The sequence below is a fragment of the Cebus imitator genome, unplaced genomic scaffold, assembly GCF_001604975.1.
Source record: "Cebus imitator isolate Cc_AM_T3 unplaced genomic scaffold, Cebus_imitator-1.0 Scaffold17, whole genome shotgun sequence".
Classification (NCBI taxonomy): domain Eukaryota; kingdom Metazoa; phylum Chordata; class Mammalia; order Primates; family Cebidae; genus Cebus; species Cebus imitator.
In genome coordinates, this window is record NW_016107332.1 from 6,171,481 (window position 1) to 6,188,311 (window position 16,831).

Genomic DNA, 16,831 nt, shown 5'->3' on the forward strand with positions numbered 1-16,831 from the left:
AAAAAAAAAAAAAAAAAAAGAATCATCAGTTCAGCTATAAATACATTTTTGTTAAAAATCAATACTTCTCTTGCATTAAGTAGCAAACTACATCTCATAGTAGCAAATGTAGGCATTCAAAGAGAAATAAACAAACCCATTTCTCTAGTAAAAATTATATTTACCAGGCAGGTATAGGCTGTTCAACATATAGGCCAGGCACAGTAGCTCACACCTGTAATCCCAGCACTTTGGGAGGCTTAGTGAGGGCAGATCACATGTTCGAGCCCAGCCTGACCAACATGGTAAAACCCCACTTCTCTGTCTCAAAAAAAAAAAAAAAAACAACAACAAACAAATAAATTGTTAATAAATGGTCACATACTAAATTAACTAAGATAAATGATCAGGACATGAGTCTAGTTGGCTCAAAGAGGACTGTAACATTTCTGGTTTCACTGTCTTTCACCCTTTTGGTAAAGCGACTTACAATACAAGTGGTACAGTATAGCCTAGCCTCAGAGTTGGATTAGCTTGGGTTCCAGGTCTGCCTTATACTAGTCATGGTAGATTAGGTAGGTCACTTCAATTTCCCTGATCCTTGGCTTAATCATTTACAGAATAGGGAAAATACCTATACCCCCACTGGGGCAAATGTTTGTGACAAAATCTTGAAACAAAAAAATCCAATACACATGCTATATAAAGTAAGCAATTAATGATGAGTAAAGCCTAGAAATTTCATTCTATTTCAATATGTAATTAAAATCTTGAAGACATTCTTATATAATCCTATCATTTACTAAACACAAGTTGGGAGACATTGTTTTAAGATTATTGTTATCTATAGATATTTTATGGCTATAATTGTAAAACTGGCTTATTACTTTGAGTATATTATAAAATCCTAAGAAACTTTAATATTTTGATTGCTTATTGAATGGGATGCTTCTTTTCTTAAAGTTCAATTTGTATCTTTCCAACCTTGCAATTTGAGGTGAAAAAAGTAAAAAATGTGTTAGCCTGGGCTTTGGAGATTTTTTTTTATGTCAAATATTTCTATTATCTTTTTCTCACTGAAATACATATAAAGACCATATTAATATTCAGGGTTCAGACAGTATGTTTTCACTCAAAATATATGATGGAGCCAAAAACAACTCCACAATTGTCAATACCACCCAATCAGAAGAATGTTTTGATTTATTAATCTCTTTAAGAAAGATAAAGTAGATGAGCCCTTAGATCTCCCGCTTCCTTACTGGTTCTTTGAAGGAAATAAGAAAGTGAGAGCTGTTTCTCACCTCATTTCTGTTGTAACAGCCTTGGGAAAAAGGAATGAGTGAAGACTCTGCTCTAATGGACAGGAGCTAGGGCAGGAGCACTAAGATCTGACTCCTGGATAAAAGCCAGGCCTGCCGTAGCTGACATTATACTTTGGGATGACATTCTGTGACCCAATCCACAATGGGAAAGATTAAAACCAGAGACAAAAGTATTAATACCATATCCACTATGGAGTGAGGTCCACCCAGAGTGAAAGAAAGCCTCTCCATCCTCTCCCCTACGTGGGAATCTCCATCCTAAACTAATGGAATGGGGGCAGCATGGAAACAGAGTCTAAACCATTTCCATTTCTTCCTCCGCACCACCGTTACTTTTTCTTTTCTAAAGTTCCTGGTGTAAAACAGTGCTTAATCTAGTGAGCTATGCAGGTGGGCTAGAAAGAATGGAAAGGGGTTCTGCAAAACCAATATTTTCTATTAATGGAGTTTTAATTTTCTGTTAATTACAATATGCTATAAATTAGAAACAGGGAAATAATAGGTATGTAGCTATAAGATAGGGCTAATCTCTTAGCAAAAATAGCAGCATAGTATATTGTCAATCTCTTTGCCACCTTCTACACCATAACATTTATACTAACTTCTTATGTTCTAAACAAGAGGAATGTTGTTGAATGGAAAGTTCTTTTAAAGATTTCAATGTGTTCCTGTTTAAAAAGGAGCCAGGTGTGGTGGCTCACACCTGTAATCCCAGCACTTTGGGAGGCTGAGGCAGGCAGATCCCCTGAGGTCAGGAGTTCAAGACTAGCCTGACCAACATGGTGAAACCCTGTCTCCACTAAAAATACAAAAATTAGCCGGCATGGAGGTGGGTGCCTGTTATCCCAGCTACTTGGGAGGCCGAGACAGGAGAATCACTTGAACCTGGGAGGCAAAGGTTGCATTGAGCTGAGATTGTGCCACTGCACTCCAGCCTGGCAACAGAACAAGACTCCATCTCAAAAAACAAAAATAAAAATAAATGAAAAGGTTTCAGTGGCCTCTGTCACATTAAAATAACTATAAAAACACATAAGATAAATATTTGACACTCATTGACCAATTATTGTCACAAATTGGGAGGAACAGTAATGAACTGCTACAATGATATAATTGGATTGAAGATATAAAATTGATACACTAGGTATATAATGCCAGTAGAAACAGAGTAGGCATGCTTGCCTAAAAAAAAAAAAAAATCCTTTATTAAACATCAAAAATACAAGGTTTATACCTACCAAAAAATAAGGCAGCTATACTTTTCAGTGCAGTTACTGCTTTCTGAGATTGCTGGAATGCTGAACCCACCCTCTACATCAGAATATTTGGCAATGTCTGGAGACATTTTTAATTGTCACAACCTTGGGGTAAGGTGCCACTGGCATCTTGTGGGCAGAGGCCAGGGATGCTGCTACAGAGCACAGCACAGCCCCCCCATAAGAAAGAATTATCTGGTCTAAAAATGTTAAAAATGCCATTACTCTATGCTATCAAGACCTCTCCCTACATCATGGTAGAAATTGAAATTTCTGGAAAACTGACAAAATGAGAGGCTATGGGTAGGGAGCAGTTGATGACAGCACAAGCACAAGTGTAGAACATTGAGCCAGGGCCTCTGAGCAGGTCTAGATAAAAGCTGGTAGGAATTGGACTAGGAATAGTGCAAAATCAGTCAGCCATCCAGCTATAGATCTGAGATAGAAATTCAACTATCATCCAAATGAGCAGTAAGTGAAGCCAAGGGCAATTCACATAGTGTTTACATAGCTCTCAAAAGGGTATGTAACAGAAATACATCCTCAGATATACAAAGCCTTAAAAGATATATCATCTATATACACTTTTTGAGGAAAATAAATTACCTGAGACCTAGCTCCAGCAGGCCAACAGACTCAAAATTAAGAAATAAAAAATAGGGAGGTCTGGGCAGCAGAATTCAGGAATCCAGTTTAAATGTATGTTGTCAGTTAGATTTATGGGTAAAGCACGGTTCTGTAATACTTCCTTCAACTATTCCTTCTGCTTTGTAAGGATCTGTTAGAAGTTACATCTTTCACTTCACAGTTTGGATGAACACTTAAAAGAGCAACTGTTGTTGCAAACAGGAACACATTTGGGAAAAGCCTTGGAGAATGACTAAAGCACAAGTTTTATTATTGAATTTATTTTTCTCCCTAAGAGTTCCATAGAGGCTGACCAGTCATTTTTTTTTTATTGTGAAATAATTCAAGTAGGAATTTTCCTGCATCTTTCAAATGAATATTGAGTGACGTGGATCACTATGATTTTTTTAATTGGTAAAAATATTGCATTGATATTAATTATAATCAAGCCCTTGTCATTTTTCCATCTAGGATGTATAAATGCTCCTTTGTTAATAATGTCCAAGAATCAGTATGGGCACAAATGGTTTAAAACTTAACTATATATACACACATAGAATATGAGCATAGAAAAAACACTGAAGGAATGTTAGTGATTATCTCCCAGTAGAGTATTTCTAGGTGACTTTCGTTTTCTGTTGTATACTTTCTTGCACTTTGCAAATTTTCTACATGAATAATGTATTATTTTTATAATAAAAAGTTGTAATCCACATATATAGATCAATACCTACTGTGCAAACAAATGCAGAGGAAAAAGAGTAGGAAAAAAAGAACCAAAGGTAACTTTCATTCATTTGTTCATTCTTTCAATGGATACTTATTAAGCACCTACACGTATCTATATCACTAGCCAAGGCCAGGTGTTGAACACTGCTATCTCCAGGTGTAAACTTTTAGTGCTTTTCTTTCTTCTTTTGTGTACTTTTCAAAAGGTTTAGACATAAACACATATTTATGAATATGTTTTTATTTATAAAATAGCGAAGCCTTATAATCATTTGAAAAATATTCTCATAAAATTAAAGTTTTAGAAAGGTGTTGGTAATCTGATTGTGCAGATATGTTCCAACAGATAAGCTCTGGAGACATTCACTTATTATTGAAGTAAGTAGGCATTCTCCATATCCTGCCCTTTGTAAAATCCATTTCGTTAGCAAACAGAAATCATTCTTCTTAGAAAAAAAACTTATTTTTTTAGTAGGATTTTATACTACCTTTAATATCTGCCTGTCTTAATATAAGTACTGTACATTTTTTAAAGAACAAAATTTTATATCTGTTTAGTATGTTATTTAAATATCATAAAGCATTTTTAATAATAGTTTAGAGTAATAAATAATAAAAAATAGTGTAAAATGAGTCTGAATTTACATAAATACAAAATATTTATACCATGCCTTTTGTGAATGATATTTATCTTTTTTCACTCTTTTTCCTCTGTTTTTCTTTGGCTTGTTTTTCAAAATAATCTTTAAGAAGATGGTTCAGCTGTGGTTCATACTGGCTTGCATGTTGTAATCCATCTTCCCTTCCTTAAAAAAAATATAACATTGAATAACTAAATGCTTATATATGATTATTTAAAAATAAATATATATAACATGAGACAACTATTCTTTATTTTACAGAGGTCCCAATATTATCATGTCAGTTACTTCCCACAGTGGCAAATTCAGAGCTATTCCTGCTTGAAGCACCCCAAGCATTAGCCCATAAAAGTCAGCTAGACCTTGAAATGAGTGCATTATTTATTTTACCTTCACAGTGTTGGATCACACGTCCCCACAGTCGATTTTTCCTCAAACAGGCTAAATTTCCCACAATCAGCAAATGCCTCTTTCCTCTGGTCAATGCAACATTCATTCTTTTTTCTGAGTCAATGAATCCTACTTGTCTTGTCCTTACACAGGACAAAATAATGATTTCCTTTTCAGCTCCCTGAAAAGCATCTACTGTGGACACCTGCACAGTTTTAATATCAGGATGGTCAAAGTCTACAGTACTGAGTAAATGACAAAGCTGCGGAGGAAAAGACAGCAATCATGTAGTGAGAGATTGTGAAGAACTTAAGCCACTGAACTTGCTCAAAGCAACCACTGTAACTTAACTAATAGTAAATAATTTTCATTTTTCTTTTATGACTCACATAGACTGGGCTAGTTTCTAAAATGATAAATGACTAGATGACAATATTAATTTACGACACAAAATCAAAAGCTATTTATCTACTGCTGGGAAACTCATTCAGATATGCTAATTTGGAGCTGATACACTAATAATGAAACAGATGAAAAAAGGAAAAAGAAAAATCTAGTTAGAAGTAATTGGCTTATGTGTACATTAACATCTTGTATCTATCCTTGATTTACTGATAAAATGTAATAATAATAAAAGAACATTTTGGATAACAGAGATTCAATCCCATCTGTCCACAAAGCATACACCATATTTTTTCCCGCTAATTTGTTTGTTGCATTTTTGCCACAACAGCTGTAAACTAAATTTAATTAAACCTTGTTAAGTTTACATTTAATTATACAGAATAAAAGCCAGACCAAAAAATACCAGAATGTTTCTTTTTTAATACATTAATTATAGTACCAAAAGTTTTTCAGGCGCCAAACCAACTACTATAAATGTAATATCAAATATGGTAATGTGTAATTATAATATCTAATATATGACAAATATTGTAATACATGATACCAACCTTGTACATTTGGGATTTGTATAATGTTATCACGCCAATCATAGAGCCCACTATTCCACTTGCAATCAGTGATTGAATCAGCTTGAGTGTAAAAGCAGCTTCTGCCACATTATGAAAGCTGTTATCTCTTTCTAGCTGGAGTAAGAAATAGATCCTAAATTATATTTCCCAGAAAGGCTATGGAAAAAACAAGTAAATTCATACAAACAACAACAAAAATTAAACCAGGAACCTAAACCATGTTGACTCTCTTCAACATAAATGTCATTTACCTGTTCTAGTCCTTTAACATTATAAAAACACAGGGTTGGTAGCCATTCCAATAAAGGGCTCCTCTCTATTTCTGTCACACCATTCATGAGTTTTCCTTCATAAAACATATCATTAGCAATAGCACTGATTGCAGGGTGACAACGGTATTGAGTTCTCAACAGAACTGGCTTGTGACCCTAAGGAATTTAAATGAAGAAAAATAAGAAATTAAAACATAACATTTTTTATTCTTCTAGGGAAAGCAAAATTATATTTTTAATATTAAAAATATTGCTATATTGTGGTCTTAGGAGATGAATTACAACCATGATAGAATAGACTATAAATAAAAATATTTTTAAATTACTAAAAATATGTTCATATTAAACTATTAAATTAGAAAATTATAAAATGTAAAAAATGTCAACCTTAGACTTATCGAATAAGTTTGGCACCTAACATTATTATTATTATTATTATTATTATTATTATTATTATTTTAGACAGAGTCTCACTCTGTAGCTTAGGATGGTGTGCAATGGCATGATCTCAGCTCACTGCAGCCTCCACCTCCTGGGTTCAAGCAATTCTTCTGCCTCAGCCTCCTGAGTAGCTGGGATTACAGACACCCACCATCATGCCCAGCTAATTTTGTATTATTATAGAGAAAGGGTTTCACCATTTTGGCCAGGTTGGTCTTGAACTCCTGACCTCAGGTGATCTGCCCACCCTGGCCTCCCAAAGTGATGGTGTGAGCCACCACACCCAGCCAATATTATCCTTTTATAATTTATCTGGGGTTGGTCTAACACTAAGATTCTCTTTAAAAAATTAGGAGGTATTGTAGATATCTCATTAACTTCCCTCATTGAGTAAAAGCCATTTTTCATTCTGAATCTTCAAAGAAGTTTCAGATTTTGTTAATGCATCATAAAATCCAAGTCCTATCTACCTTAGGGCTTTTCGAGCAAAGAGTTCTATAGTGTCGTTAAAACATTTTGAATAGCTACAAGGTACTCTAATAATAATACATATATAATTAAATGCAGGATTAATGACCACAAGGAGAAAGAATCTTCTATGGCAAAAAAAAAAAGGAAAAATCAATGATAGTACTCTTTGGGGCATACATTTGTCTAAGTTAATAAGTCCAAGTCAGCAAGCAAGTGAAACTGCTGACAAAAATGTCAAGTATAAAAATGCTGAAAGACAAAAAATGCTCTGCTCAGAGTGGGCGCAGTGGCTCATGCCCCCTGTAATCCCAACACTTTGGCAAGCAGACCACCTGAGGTCAGGAGTTCAAGATTAGCCTGGCAAACATGGTAAAATACAAAAATTTCTCTACTAAAAATACAAAAATTAGCTAGGCATGGTGGCAGGAACCTTAAAACCTGCTACTTGGGAGGCTGAAGCAGAATTGCTTGAATCTGGGAGGCAGAGGTTGCAGCGAGCTGAGATGGTACCACTGCACTCCAGCCTGGGCGACAGAGCTATTTATGCACTAGACTCTATATTTATGCGCTCCAGCCTGGATAACAAAGCGAGACTCTATATTTATATTCTATATTAAGTTATATTTATGGTATGGTTTCAACTATGTACAAATACATGTATTTGATATAGGTATATAACCCTAGGATAAAAGATAGAAGGAAAAATACTAAAATCTTACAAAGAGTTTTCTCTTAAGGCCAGTGAGGTTATTACAGATGTTTTGTTTTGTTTTTACCTTTTTTCTTTCTTTTCTGAGACAGGGTCTCGCTGTTGCTTAGGCTGGCCTCAAACTCCTCCAGGCTCAAGCGATCCTTCTGCCTCAGCTTCCTGAGTAGCTGGGACTACAGGTGTCTGACACCCCACCCAGATTTATCTATTTCTTTCTTTCCCTCCCTCCCCTCTCCCTCCTTTCCTTCCTTCCTTCCTCCCTCCCTCCCTTCTCTCTCTCTCCCTTTCTTCTCTCTCTCCTTCCTTCCTTTCTTCTCTCTCTCTCTCCTTCCTTCTTTCCTTCCTTTCCTTTTCCTGTCTTTCTTCCTTCTTGCCCTTCCTTCCTTCGTTTCTTTTCTTTCTTTCTTTCAGTGGCAAGATCATAGCTCCCTGCAGCCTCGAACTCCTGAATTCAACCAACCCTCCCACCTCAGCCTCCCAAGCAGCTGAGATTAAAGATTATAGGCACAAGCCAACACACCCAGACTGCCTTTTCTCTTTTCTGCAGTTTCCACACTGTCTGTAATTACTACTCTGTAATGAGTAGTACTTTTATTTCTCTTACTTTTAATAATTGTGAACTAGTTCAAATATACAGAAAGCAAAGAAATAATATTATGTCCATGAACTTACCACCAGGACTTGACATTAGCCATATTAAGTCATTTTTGTTTTGGCTCTCTCTTTTGTTAGATAAAATATGACATATATAGCTAAAGATCCTCCTTCATTGCTTTCCTCTACCACCTTTCCCAGAAATAACCCCAGTCTTGATTTTGTTTTGTGGAATCATGTTTATTATATTGGTATGAATCTATGAATAACATGTTATCTCATGTGCTTTTGAAATTCTCATAAATGGCATTTTACTACAATTATCCCTTTGCGTTTGCTTCTTCCAACATCCACTATGTTTCTGAGAACTGTCTATATGGATCAAGCTCATCCACAGTAACTGTTTTTTATTCTACTCTGTGACTGAACCACTTTTTTTTTCATCCCTTGTTTGCCCTTTTAGAATTCCCCCAAATAAAAACCTACTTAATATTTTAAAAGGCATTGACAATAGGTACATGAAAAAGGCCAGAACAGTATACAGAGTACGCTACCATTTTTAAAACAGGAAGGGAAAATCTTATGTATTTTCTTACAATGGTATAAAATATCACAAGAAATGTACAAGAAAGGGACAACAGTTGCTTTGGAGGAAAGAGAATTAATAGTTGGGAGACAGGAGAAGAAGTCTTCACTATCTCCACGTTTTCTGGTTCCTCTTGAATTTTGAACTATATGACTATATTACCTTTTCAAAAATGTTTTAAAACTTTAAATAACTTTTTATTTAAAAAATTTTGGTAGAGGCGGCGTCTCAGTCTAATACGAGGGCTGGTATCGAACTTGTGGCCTCACTGGTGTCGAACTCGTGGCCTCAAGTGATCCTCCCACTTCAGTCTCCCAAAACGCTGGGATTTACAGGCCTGAGCCACCATACCCAACCCTTTTTAAAGATTTTTTTTTAAAGCCCTTGAAAAAGTCTGATACAAAAGAAGTTGGACACTGCCTTGTCACAGAAGAGTAGAAAGTTTTGCAATTAAATTCAATCACAACAGCTCAAGACAACTGAAGTCTTCATTCTTCACAAAACAGAATACAATTGAACTCAAAATTTAATGCAACTTGAAACTCAATCTAAGGGAGAACTTCTTAATTAAGAATGTCTGCCTTGTAGAATCCATTCTCCAATATATAAAGGTACAAAAAACACAAAAACAACAGCAAAAAAATTCAGCAATTATGCAACCAAGAAAGGTTTACAGCCAACCCAATGTCATAAACTTCAAAAAGTGCTAGTCATCAAGAAAGAAACAAAATTCTGGGGTGGAAGGGGAAAATGCAGCATAGTGAGCCAGAATTCATATGATGGTAATGGTTCCTAAGAATAATAATGAAAAAGGGAACGTGAACTGGGCAGTTTTTAGTAGAAATGAAGGCTCAAGAGCTGTGTCCCTTTTCCAGAGGAGGGATACTCTTGGGCCTCAGATGTCCTATCAATTTGATGAGACATTACCATAATTTCAGAGTACTGAGAAAACAAAGAATACAGATCTGAGAGAGCATCTGATATCCAAGCATGAACGCCAGAAAATAAAACAAGAATGGCAACTATATAAACACAGTATTTATACAGTTGTATAGTTTGTATAGAAACAGTGTTCTCTCTCTCTCTGCCATGTGAGGATACAGTAAGAAGGTGGCATCTACAAGCCAATGACCAATGGAATAGAATAGAAAGTCCAGAAATAAACCCTTGTATATGTGCTCAACTGATTTTTTATGAGGGTTCTAATACAATTAAATGGGGGAAAGGGATAGCATTTCAACACATGGTGTTGCGAAGCCTGTATATCCACATGCAAAAGAATAAAGTTGGACCCTTATCTCATACCACATACAAAAATTAACTAAAAATAGATCAAAGACCTCAACATAAGAGCTAAAATTATAAAATTCTTAGACGAAAATATTGGGAAAAACCTCCATGACATTGGATTTGGCAACAATTTCATAGAACACCAAAAGCACAAGCAACAGAATAAAAAGTAGGTAAATTGAACTTCATCGAAATTAAGAACTTTTGTGCATCCAAAGATACTATTAAGAAAGTGAAAAGACAACCAAAAAAAAATGGAGGAAAATATTTGCAAATCATATATTTGAAAGGGGATTAATTTCCAGAATATATATATTTTAAAATCTTCTATAACTCAACAACAAAAAAACCAAACAACCCAATTAAAAAATGGGCAAAGGACTCAAACAGGCATTTCTTCAAACAGGATACACAAATAGCCAATAAGCACATGAAAAGATGCTCAAGATGATTACTCTTTAGGGAAACCACAATGAGATTCCCTTTCACATCCATTAAGATGGCTATGATATTCAAAAACCAACAAGAAGTGTTAGTGAGAATGTGGAGAACTTGGAACCCTTGTACACTGCTGTTGGGAGAGTAAAATGGGTACAGCTGCTACAGAAAAAAGTTTGGTGGTTCCTCAAAACTTTAAACATAAAATTATCATGTGACCCAGCAATTACGTTTCTAGGTATGTATTGAACTGAAAGCAGAGATTTGAGCAAATATATATCAATGTTCACAGCAGATAATTCACAAGAGCCAAAAGGTGAAAACAACCCAAATATCTATCAACAGAAATGCAGTACATACATGTAACAGAATATTATTTAGCCTTATAAAGGAATGAAATTCTGATACATGGTACAACAAAGATGAACTATGAACACATTCTGCTAAGTAAATAAGACAGACATAAAATGACAAATACTGTATGACTCACTCAAATGAAGCACCTAGAATGGCAAATTCACAGAGCTAGGAAGTAGAATAGATGTTACTAGGGGCTGAGGGAAGGGGAAATGAGAAATTATTGATTAATGGTTCAAAGTTTCTGTCTGGGATAATGAAAAAGTTCTGGAAATGGACAGGTGATGGTTGTACAATATTATGAATGTACTCTAAAGTAATAATAATAATATAGTATCTGTACTGCTGTAATATGAATGAACCCCAAAAAGTGAAAGAAAACAGACACAAAATATCATATATTGTATGATTCCGTTTATATAATATATCCAGAATAGATAAATCCATACAGAGAGAAAGCAGGCTGGTGGTTGCCAGAAGCTGTAGGGAAGAGGAAATGGACAGTTAACTGCTAAATGGGTAGGGGAGATTATTTTGAAGTGATGAAAACATTTTGAAACCAGATAGAGGTAGTGGTTACACAAGAAACTGTGAATGTACTAAATGCTACTAAACTGTTCACTTTAAAATAGTTTCTGCTATATAAACCGCAGGCTGTAAAGAAAAAAAATTTTTTTTAAGAAATTTAAGAAATAGTTTTGTTACATGAATGCAATGGTTTGAATGTGTCCCTCAAATTTCATGAGTTGGAAACTTCATCCCCAGTGCAACAGTGTTGAGAGGTGGGACTTTCAAAAGGTGATTAGGCCGTGAGGATTCTGCCTAATCCTCACGGATTAATGCCATTATCACATGAGTGGGTTCCTCATAAAAGGATGGATTTGTGAATGGATTAATGCCATTCTTGGTGTATGTGTGTGGGTTAATGGATTAAGGCCATTATCACGAGTGTGTTCCTCATAAAAGGATGAGTTTGGCCTCTTGCACTCTCTTGCTCTTCCATCTTCCACCACAGAATGACAATAAAGCAAGAAGGCCCCTAACAAATGCGAGTCCCAGGTCTTAGATGTCTCAGTCTCCAGAACTATAAGCAATAAATTTCTGTTCTTTATAAATTACCCAGTCTGAGGCTTTTCTGTTATAGCAGCACAAAATAGACTAAGACAGTAAATTCCACTCCAATTTAAAAATGTTAATAATTAATTTAAAAATTATTTGCAATGTGTAGTGTTCCATGTAGATAATAGAGGCATTATAGGTTTTTTTTGGTTTTAGAGCAAAAGCCATATACTCCTACCCATTACTCAAGTAAATAAGGAAAAAATTCTTTATAAAAGGGCAGTTAAATTATAGGGTTCCACCTGACTTTTTTGTAAACCTTTATTACAACAAAAATGTTATTAATTAGTTGGAGTACAACTAATGTTATACTCCAATTATACATTATTTTGACGCAGGACTAAGTCTTCTAACATTTTCATTCTCTGTCAACACATGCACACAATGTATAATCAATAAATGATAATTCTGTAAGAATTTAGCAGTAGGTACCATTAAGCAAAGTCGATCAAAAAGAGTTTGTTCCAATCCATTTCCATGAGCTGCATCAGAACCCTGAATAGTAGGAGGTAGCTGTTTGGGATCCCCAACAAGAATCAGTTTTTCACACTCAAACCTAAAACAGAATTTCAAAAATTAATCTAAGCAATTAAAAAGAGTGCATTAACATCATTTATTGCGCTGTTTGCCAAAACTGTATTTTGAAATATTCAAATGCTATGAAGTATCCTGAGTACCAATAAAGCTTAGTAGTGCTATTAACTGCATTAAAGGCTTTGAAAAGCTATGCAATGAAGACTGTTTTACATAATTTAGTTATCGTCCTCCCACATAAAACCTAGTAGGTGCCCCTTGCCTCTGCATGGAATTAATATTTCACAGAGCACATTTGGGAAATACTGGTTTTTAGACTCCATAAACTCTTGGAATTAGAGTCTTTCTTAGAAGTCATTTAGCTTAAACCCTTGTTTTAGAAGTGAAGTAAATTGGGTTCTTAGGAGTTAAGTGTCTTCCTAAATAGCAGTAGGATACAGTGGGGAAAAAAAAAATCAAAGTTTTATTAAAAAAAAAAAAACTATACCTAAATCTCAACTCCATTATACTTTAGAGACCCAGCAAGTTATTTAATCCTTTCATGTTTCAGTATTATTATTATTTTTTCTTTGTTTTTTGTTTTTTGTTTTTGAGATGAGGTTTTACTCTGTGTCACCCAGGCTAGAGTGTATTGGTGTGATCTCTGCTCACCACAGCCTTGACCTCCTGGGCTCAAGCAATCCTCCCACCTCAGCCTCCCAAGTTGCTGGGACTTTAGGCACACACTATCATGCCTAAAAAAATACAACTAATTTTGTATTTTTTGTAGAAACGGGGATTTGCCGTGTTGCCCAAGCTGGTCTCAAACTCCTGGACTCAAGTGATCCACCTGCCTCAGCCTCCCAAAGTGCTAGGATTACAGGTGTGAGCCACTGCACCCAGCCTATGCTTCAGTACTGTTAGTAACTTGGAGGTAATAATAACTTGTGTGTCTATTTTAAGGATTAAATGAAATACGTAATGTGTTTAGTATATAGTAGGCATTCAACAAGTATTACTCCCCTACCCTTCGCAGCTCTTTCATCCTTGGCCCCTGAGAAGGATAACCAACTCATCCTAAAATTTGAAAGCCCCATGATCCAGGAATCTTCCAAGTCCCAAGCAAACCATGATAGTTAGTACCTTACTCTCTCATTAAATGGGGACACAGCATAGGCTAGAACTCAGACCTACTGAGTCCTAGTCTAGTATTCTTTTCATTACCTTTAGGATTCCTTAATAATAGATGCTTTAAAAGCACAACGTTTCAATTGGCTAAGACAGCTTAGAAGATTTCATGGTCCTCTAGTTTTAGTAGACAAATTTTTATTTTTAATTTGTTTTTCTTTATATGCTTTATATGTTTTCATCGTCTAAAATTATTTACAAAACCTAAACACTTGGATTATATTAAGGTAAGAAAACTGAAGGACATTCTTCAACAATGGAGTTAGGTTCTTAAACCATGACTAAAGAGCACTTTTTTTTTTTTTGAGACAGAGTCTTGCTCTGTTGCCCGTTATAGTGCAGTGGCATGATCTCAGCTCAGTGCAACCTCTGCTTCCCAGGCTCAAGTGATTCTCATGTCTCAGCTTTCCCAGTAGCTGGGATTACAGGCATGCACTACACATATCCAGCTGATTTTTATAATTTTAGTAGAGATGGGGTTTCACCATATTGGCCAGGCTGGTCTCAAACTCCTGGTCTCAAGTAATCTACCTGAGCTACAATGCCCAGCCTAAAGAGCACTTCTAATCTAGTTGAGAAATCTGCAAGTTTCTGCTAGAATCCTAGCACTAGGGCTATAGTATGTCATCCAAATGTCTAAATGGTGATCTAATAAAACTTTAACATATCAACCTCCTAAAATTCCCCTCTGTATTCTTTTTAAAAATCAGTTTAGTATTTAAATTGTTAAGAATTTTCACAAAAGTTTGGTAAAGGATTGAACTGCAGAAATGTTTGATATAATTGTGACATCTGAGTACCCCTGGGGAAAGAATCTCATAGGTTACCTTGCAATGGGAAGGAGAGAGGCCGGTTCAGTTATCTGACTACACTCGTCCAGCACAACTACCGGAAATTTAAGATCATTCATGCATGGAAATGGGCAGGCTGCACAGGTAACTCCAACTACTTGAACCTTTATTACAACAAAAATGTTATTAATTAACAACTATTAAGAGAAAATAACAGAATGTATTTACCAAAGAACGCGTGGGTTAAAATTAGAGAGTGAACTAGTCCTAATTTAATTCCTAGCCATAAGAAATCTTAGGTTATCATATCTCCACATTTTCGTTATTCCTACATACAAAATGGAAATCAACAAATGCAGGTTACTTAAGCCACAAGTTCATTAACAAGAACAAATAAAAGACACATTTTGATATTCAGAAGGAAAGTATCACAATATCAAGGATTTGTAAAATAGTGTGACACACATATATTATCTTCTAGATGAGGTTAAGTAGACAACATATATAATCAACACAGGCCAAAGTTCTTCACAAAGAACATTAAATATGCTAACAAAATATTCTTTGCTTAGCCTTCAAGCAAATTAGTTTTATTTATTTAAAAATGTAAAGATGGCTAACTAATTCTTAACAACAGTAAATAAAATGTACTCATAGCCTGTAAGTATATTTGAATCTTTTAAGTTAAACATTATAGCAGTATGCCATTACTCTGGAGGTAGAAAACTTCACAAAAGCTGAGTTTTAACCTCTAGAACTAAATGTAAACAACAGGGAAATCTATGAATTTTCTAATTAGATGTGGTCATTGGCCTAGTAGCCCACTATCTATACACACACGTGTACATACACACATACACACATCCAATTAGAAAATTCCTAGATTTCCTTACGGTTCACATTTAGTTCTAGAGTTTAAAAATCAGCTTTTGTGAAGTTTTTTGCCTTTAGAGTAATGGTACACTGCTATAATGTGCAACTTATAAGATTCAAATATACACAAACATATGTGTGTATGTATACATACGTGTATATAAACACACACAAACATATACGTATACAGTCATGTACCACAAAATAATGTGATGTTTTGGTCAATGATGAACCAGATATATGATGATGGTCTCATAAAATTATAATGGAGCTAATAAATTCCCAGCCCCTACTGACATCACAACCTTCACAGCACAATGTATTATTCATGTGTTAGTGGTGATACTGGTGTAAACAAACCTACTGCACTGCCAGTCATATAAAAGTATAGCACATACAATTATGTACAAATTATGTACAGTTCATAATACTTGATAATAAATGACCATTTTAGTGGTTTATATATTTACTATAGTATACATTTATTATTATTTTAGAATACACTCCTAACTTATTAAAAAAAAAAAAGTTGACTATAAAACAGTTTCAGGGACATCCTTCAGGAAGTATCCTGAAGAAGGTATTGTTATTATAAGCGATGACTGTCCCATGTGTCCTATTGCCCCTAAAAACTTTCTAGTGGGACAGAATATAGAGGTGGAAGACAGTGATATTGATGATCCTGACCCTGGGTAGGCCTAGAATAATGTGTGTGTTTGTATCTCAGCTTTCAACATTAAAAAAAAAAAGTTTTAAAGGTACAAAAAGGAAAATTTTAAATAAAAAAGCTTATACTAAATTTAAAGAAACAGCTATTATAGAAACCTAAAATATTAAGTCTTTTTAAAAAAAAATCTTTTAATTTATTACATTCTGAGATTCTAACAGCAGAAAAGATTTTGTTACTGACCTAGCAAGTATTAATTAACTATAAAGCATTTTTAAAAATTAGTTTTATTGTGAAGACATGTCACTTTAGAAATGTGTCAGGTCTTCCAGGCACGGTGGCTCATGCCTGTAATCCCAGCACTTTGGGAGGCGGAGGTGGGAGGATCACTTAAGGTCAGGAGTTTGAGACCAGCCTGGCCAACACGGTGAAACCCCATTTCTGCTAAAAATACAAAAATTAGCTGGGCATGATGGCAGGTGCCTGTAGTCCCAAGCTACTCAGGACGCTGAGACAGGAGAATCACTTGAACCCAGGAGGTGGAGGTTGCAGTGAGCTGTGATCACGCCACTGCACTCCAGCCTGAGTGACAAAGTGAGAC

The 16,831-nt window shown here is 35.2% G+C and overlaps 1 protein-coding gene across 1 annotated transcript in view; it reads right to left on the bottom strand.

Moving 5' to 3' along the window:
* Positions 1 to 4,474: 4,474 nt before the first annotated feature.
* ZGRF1 (zinc finger GRF-type containing 1) overlaps positions 4,475 to 16,831 on the bottom strand; it is an 88,528-nt gene continuing 76,171 nt past the window's right edge. Inside the window, exons 22-27 of the mRNA XM_037732324.1 lie at positions 14,727 to 14,854; positions 12,631 to 12,754; positions 6,173 to 6,349; positions 5,901 to 6,035; positions 4,948 to 5,209; positions 4,475 to 4,722 (exon numbers count right to left, since the gene is read on the bottom strand). Coding sequence (XP_037588252.1) covers positions 4,604 to 4,722; positions 4,948 to 5,209; positions 5,901 to 6,035; positions 6,173 to 6,349; positions 12,631 to 12,754; positions 14,727 to 14,854 — 945 coding nt within the window. The 3' untranslated portion in view covers positions 4,475 to 4,603. The remainder of the gene's footprint in view (positions 4,723 to 4,947; positions 5,210 to 5,900; positions 6,036 to 6,172; positions 6,350 to 12,630; positions 12,755 to 14,726; positions 14,855 to 16,831) is intronic.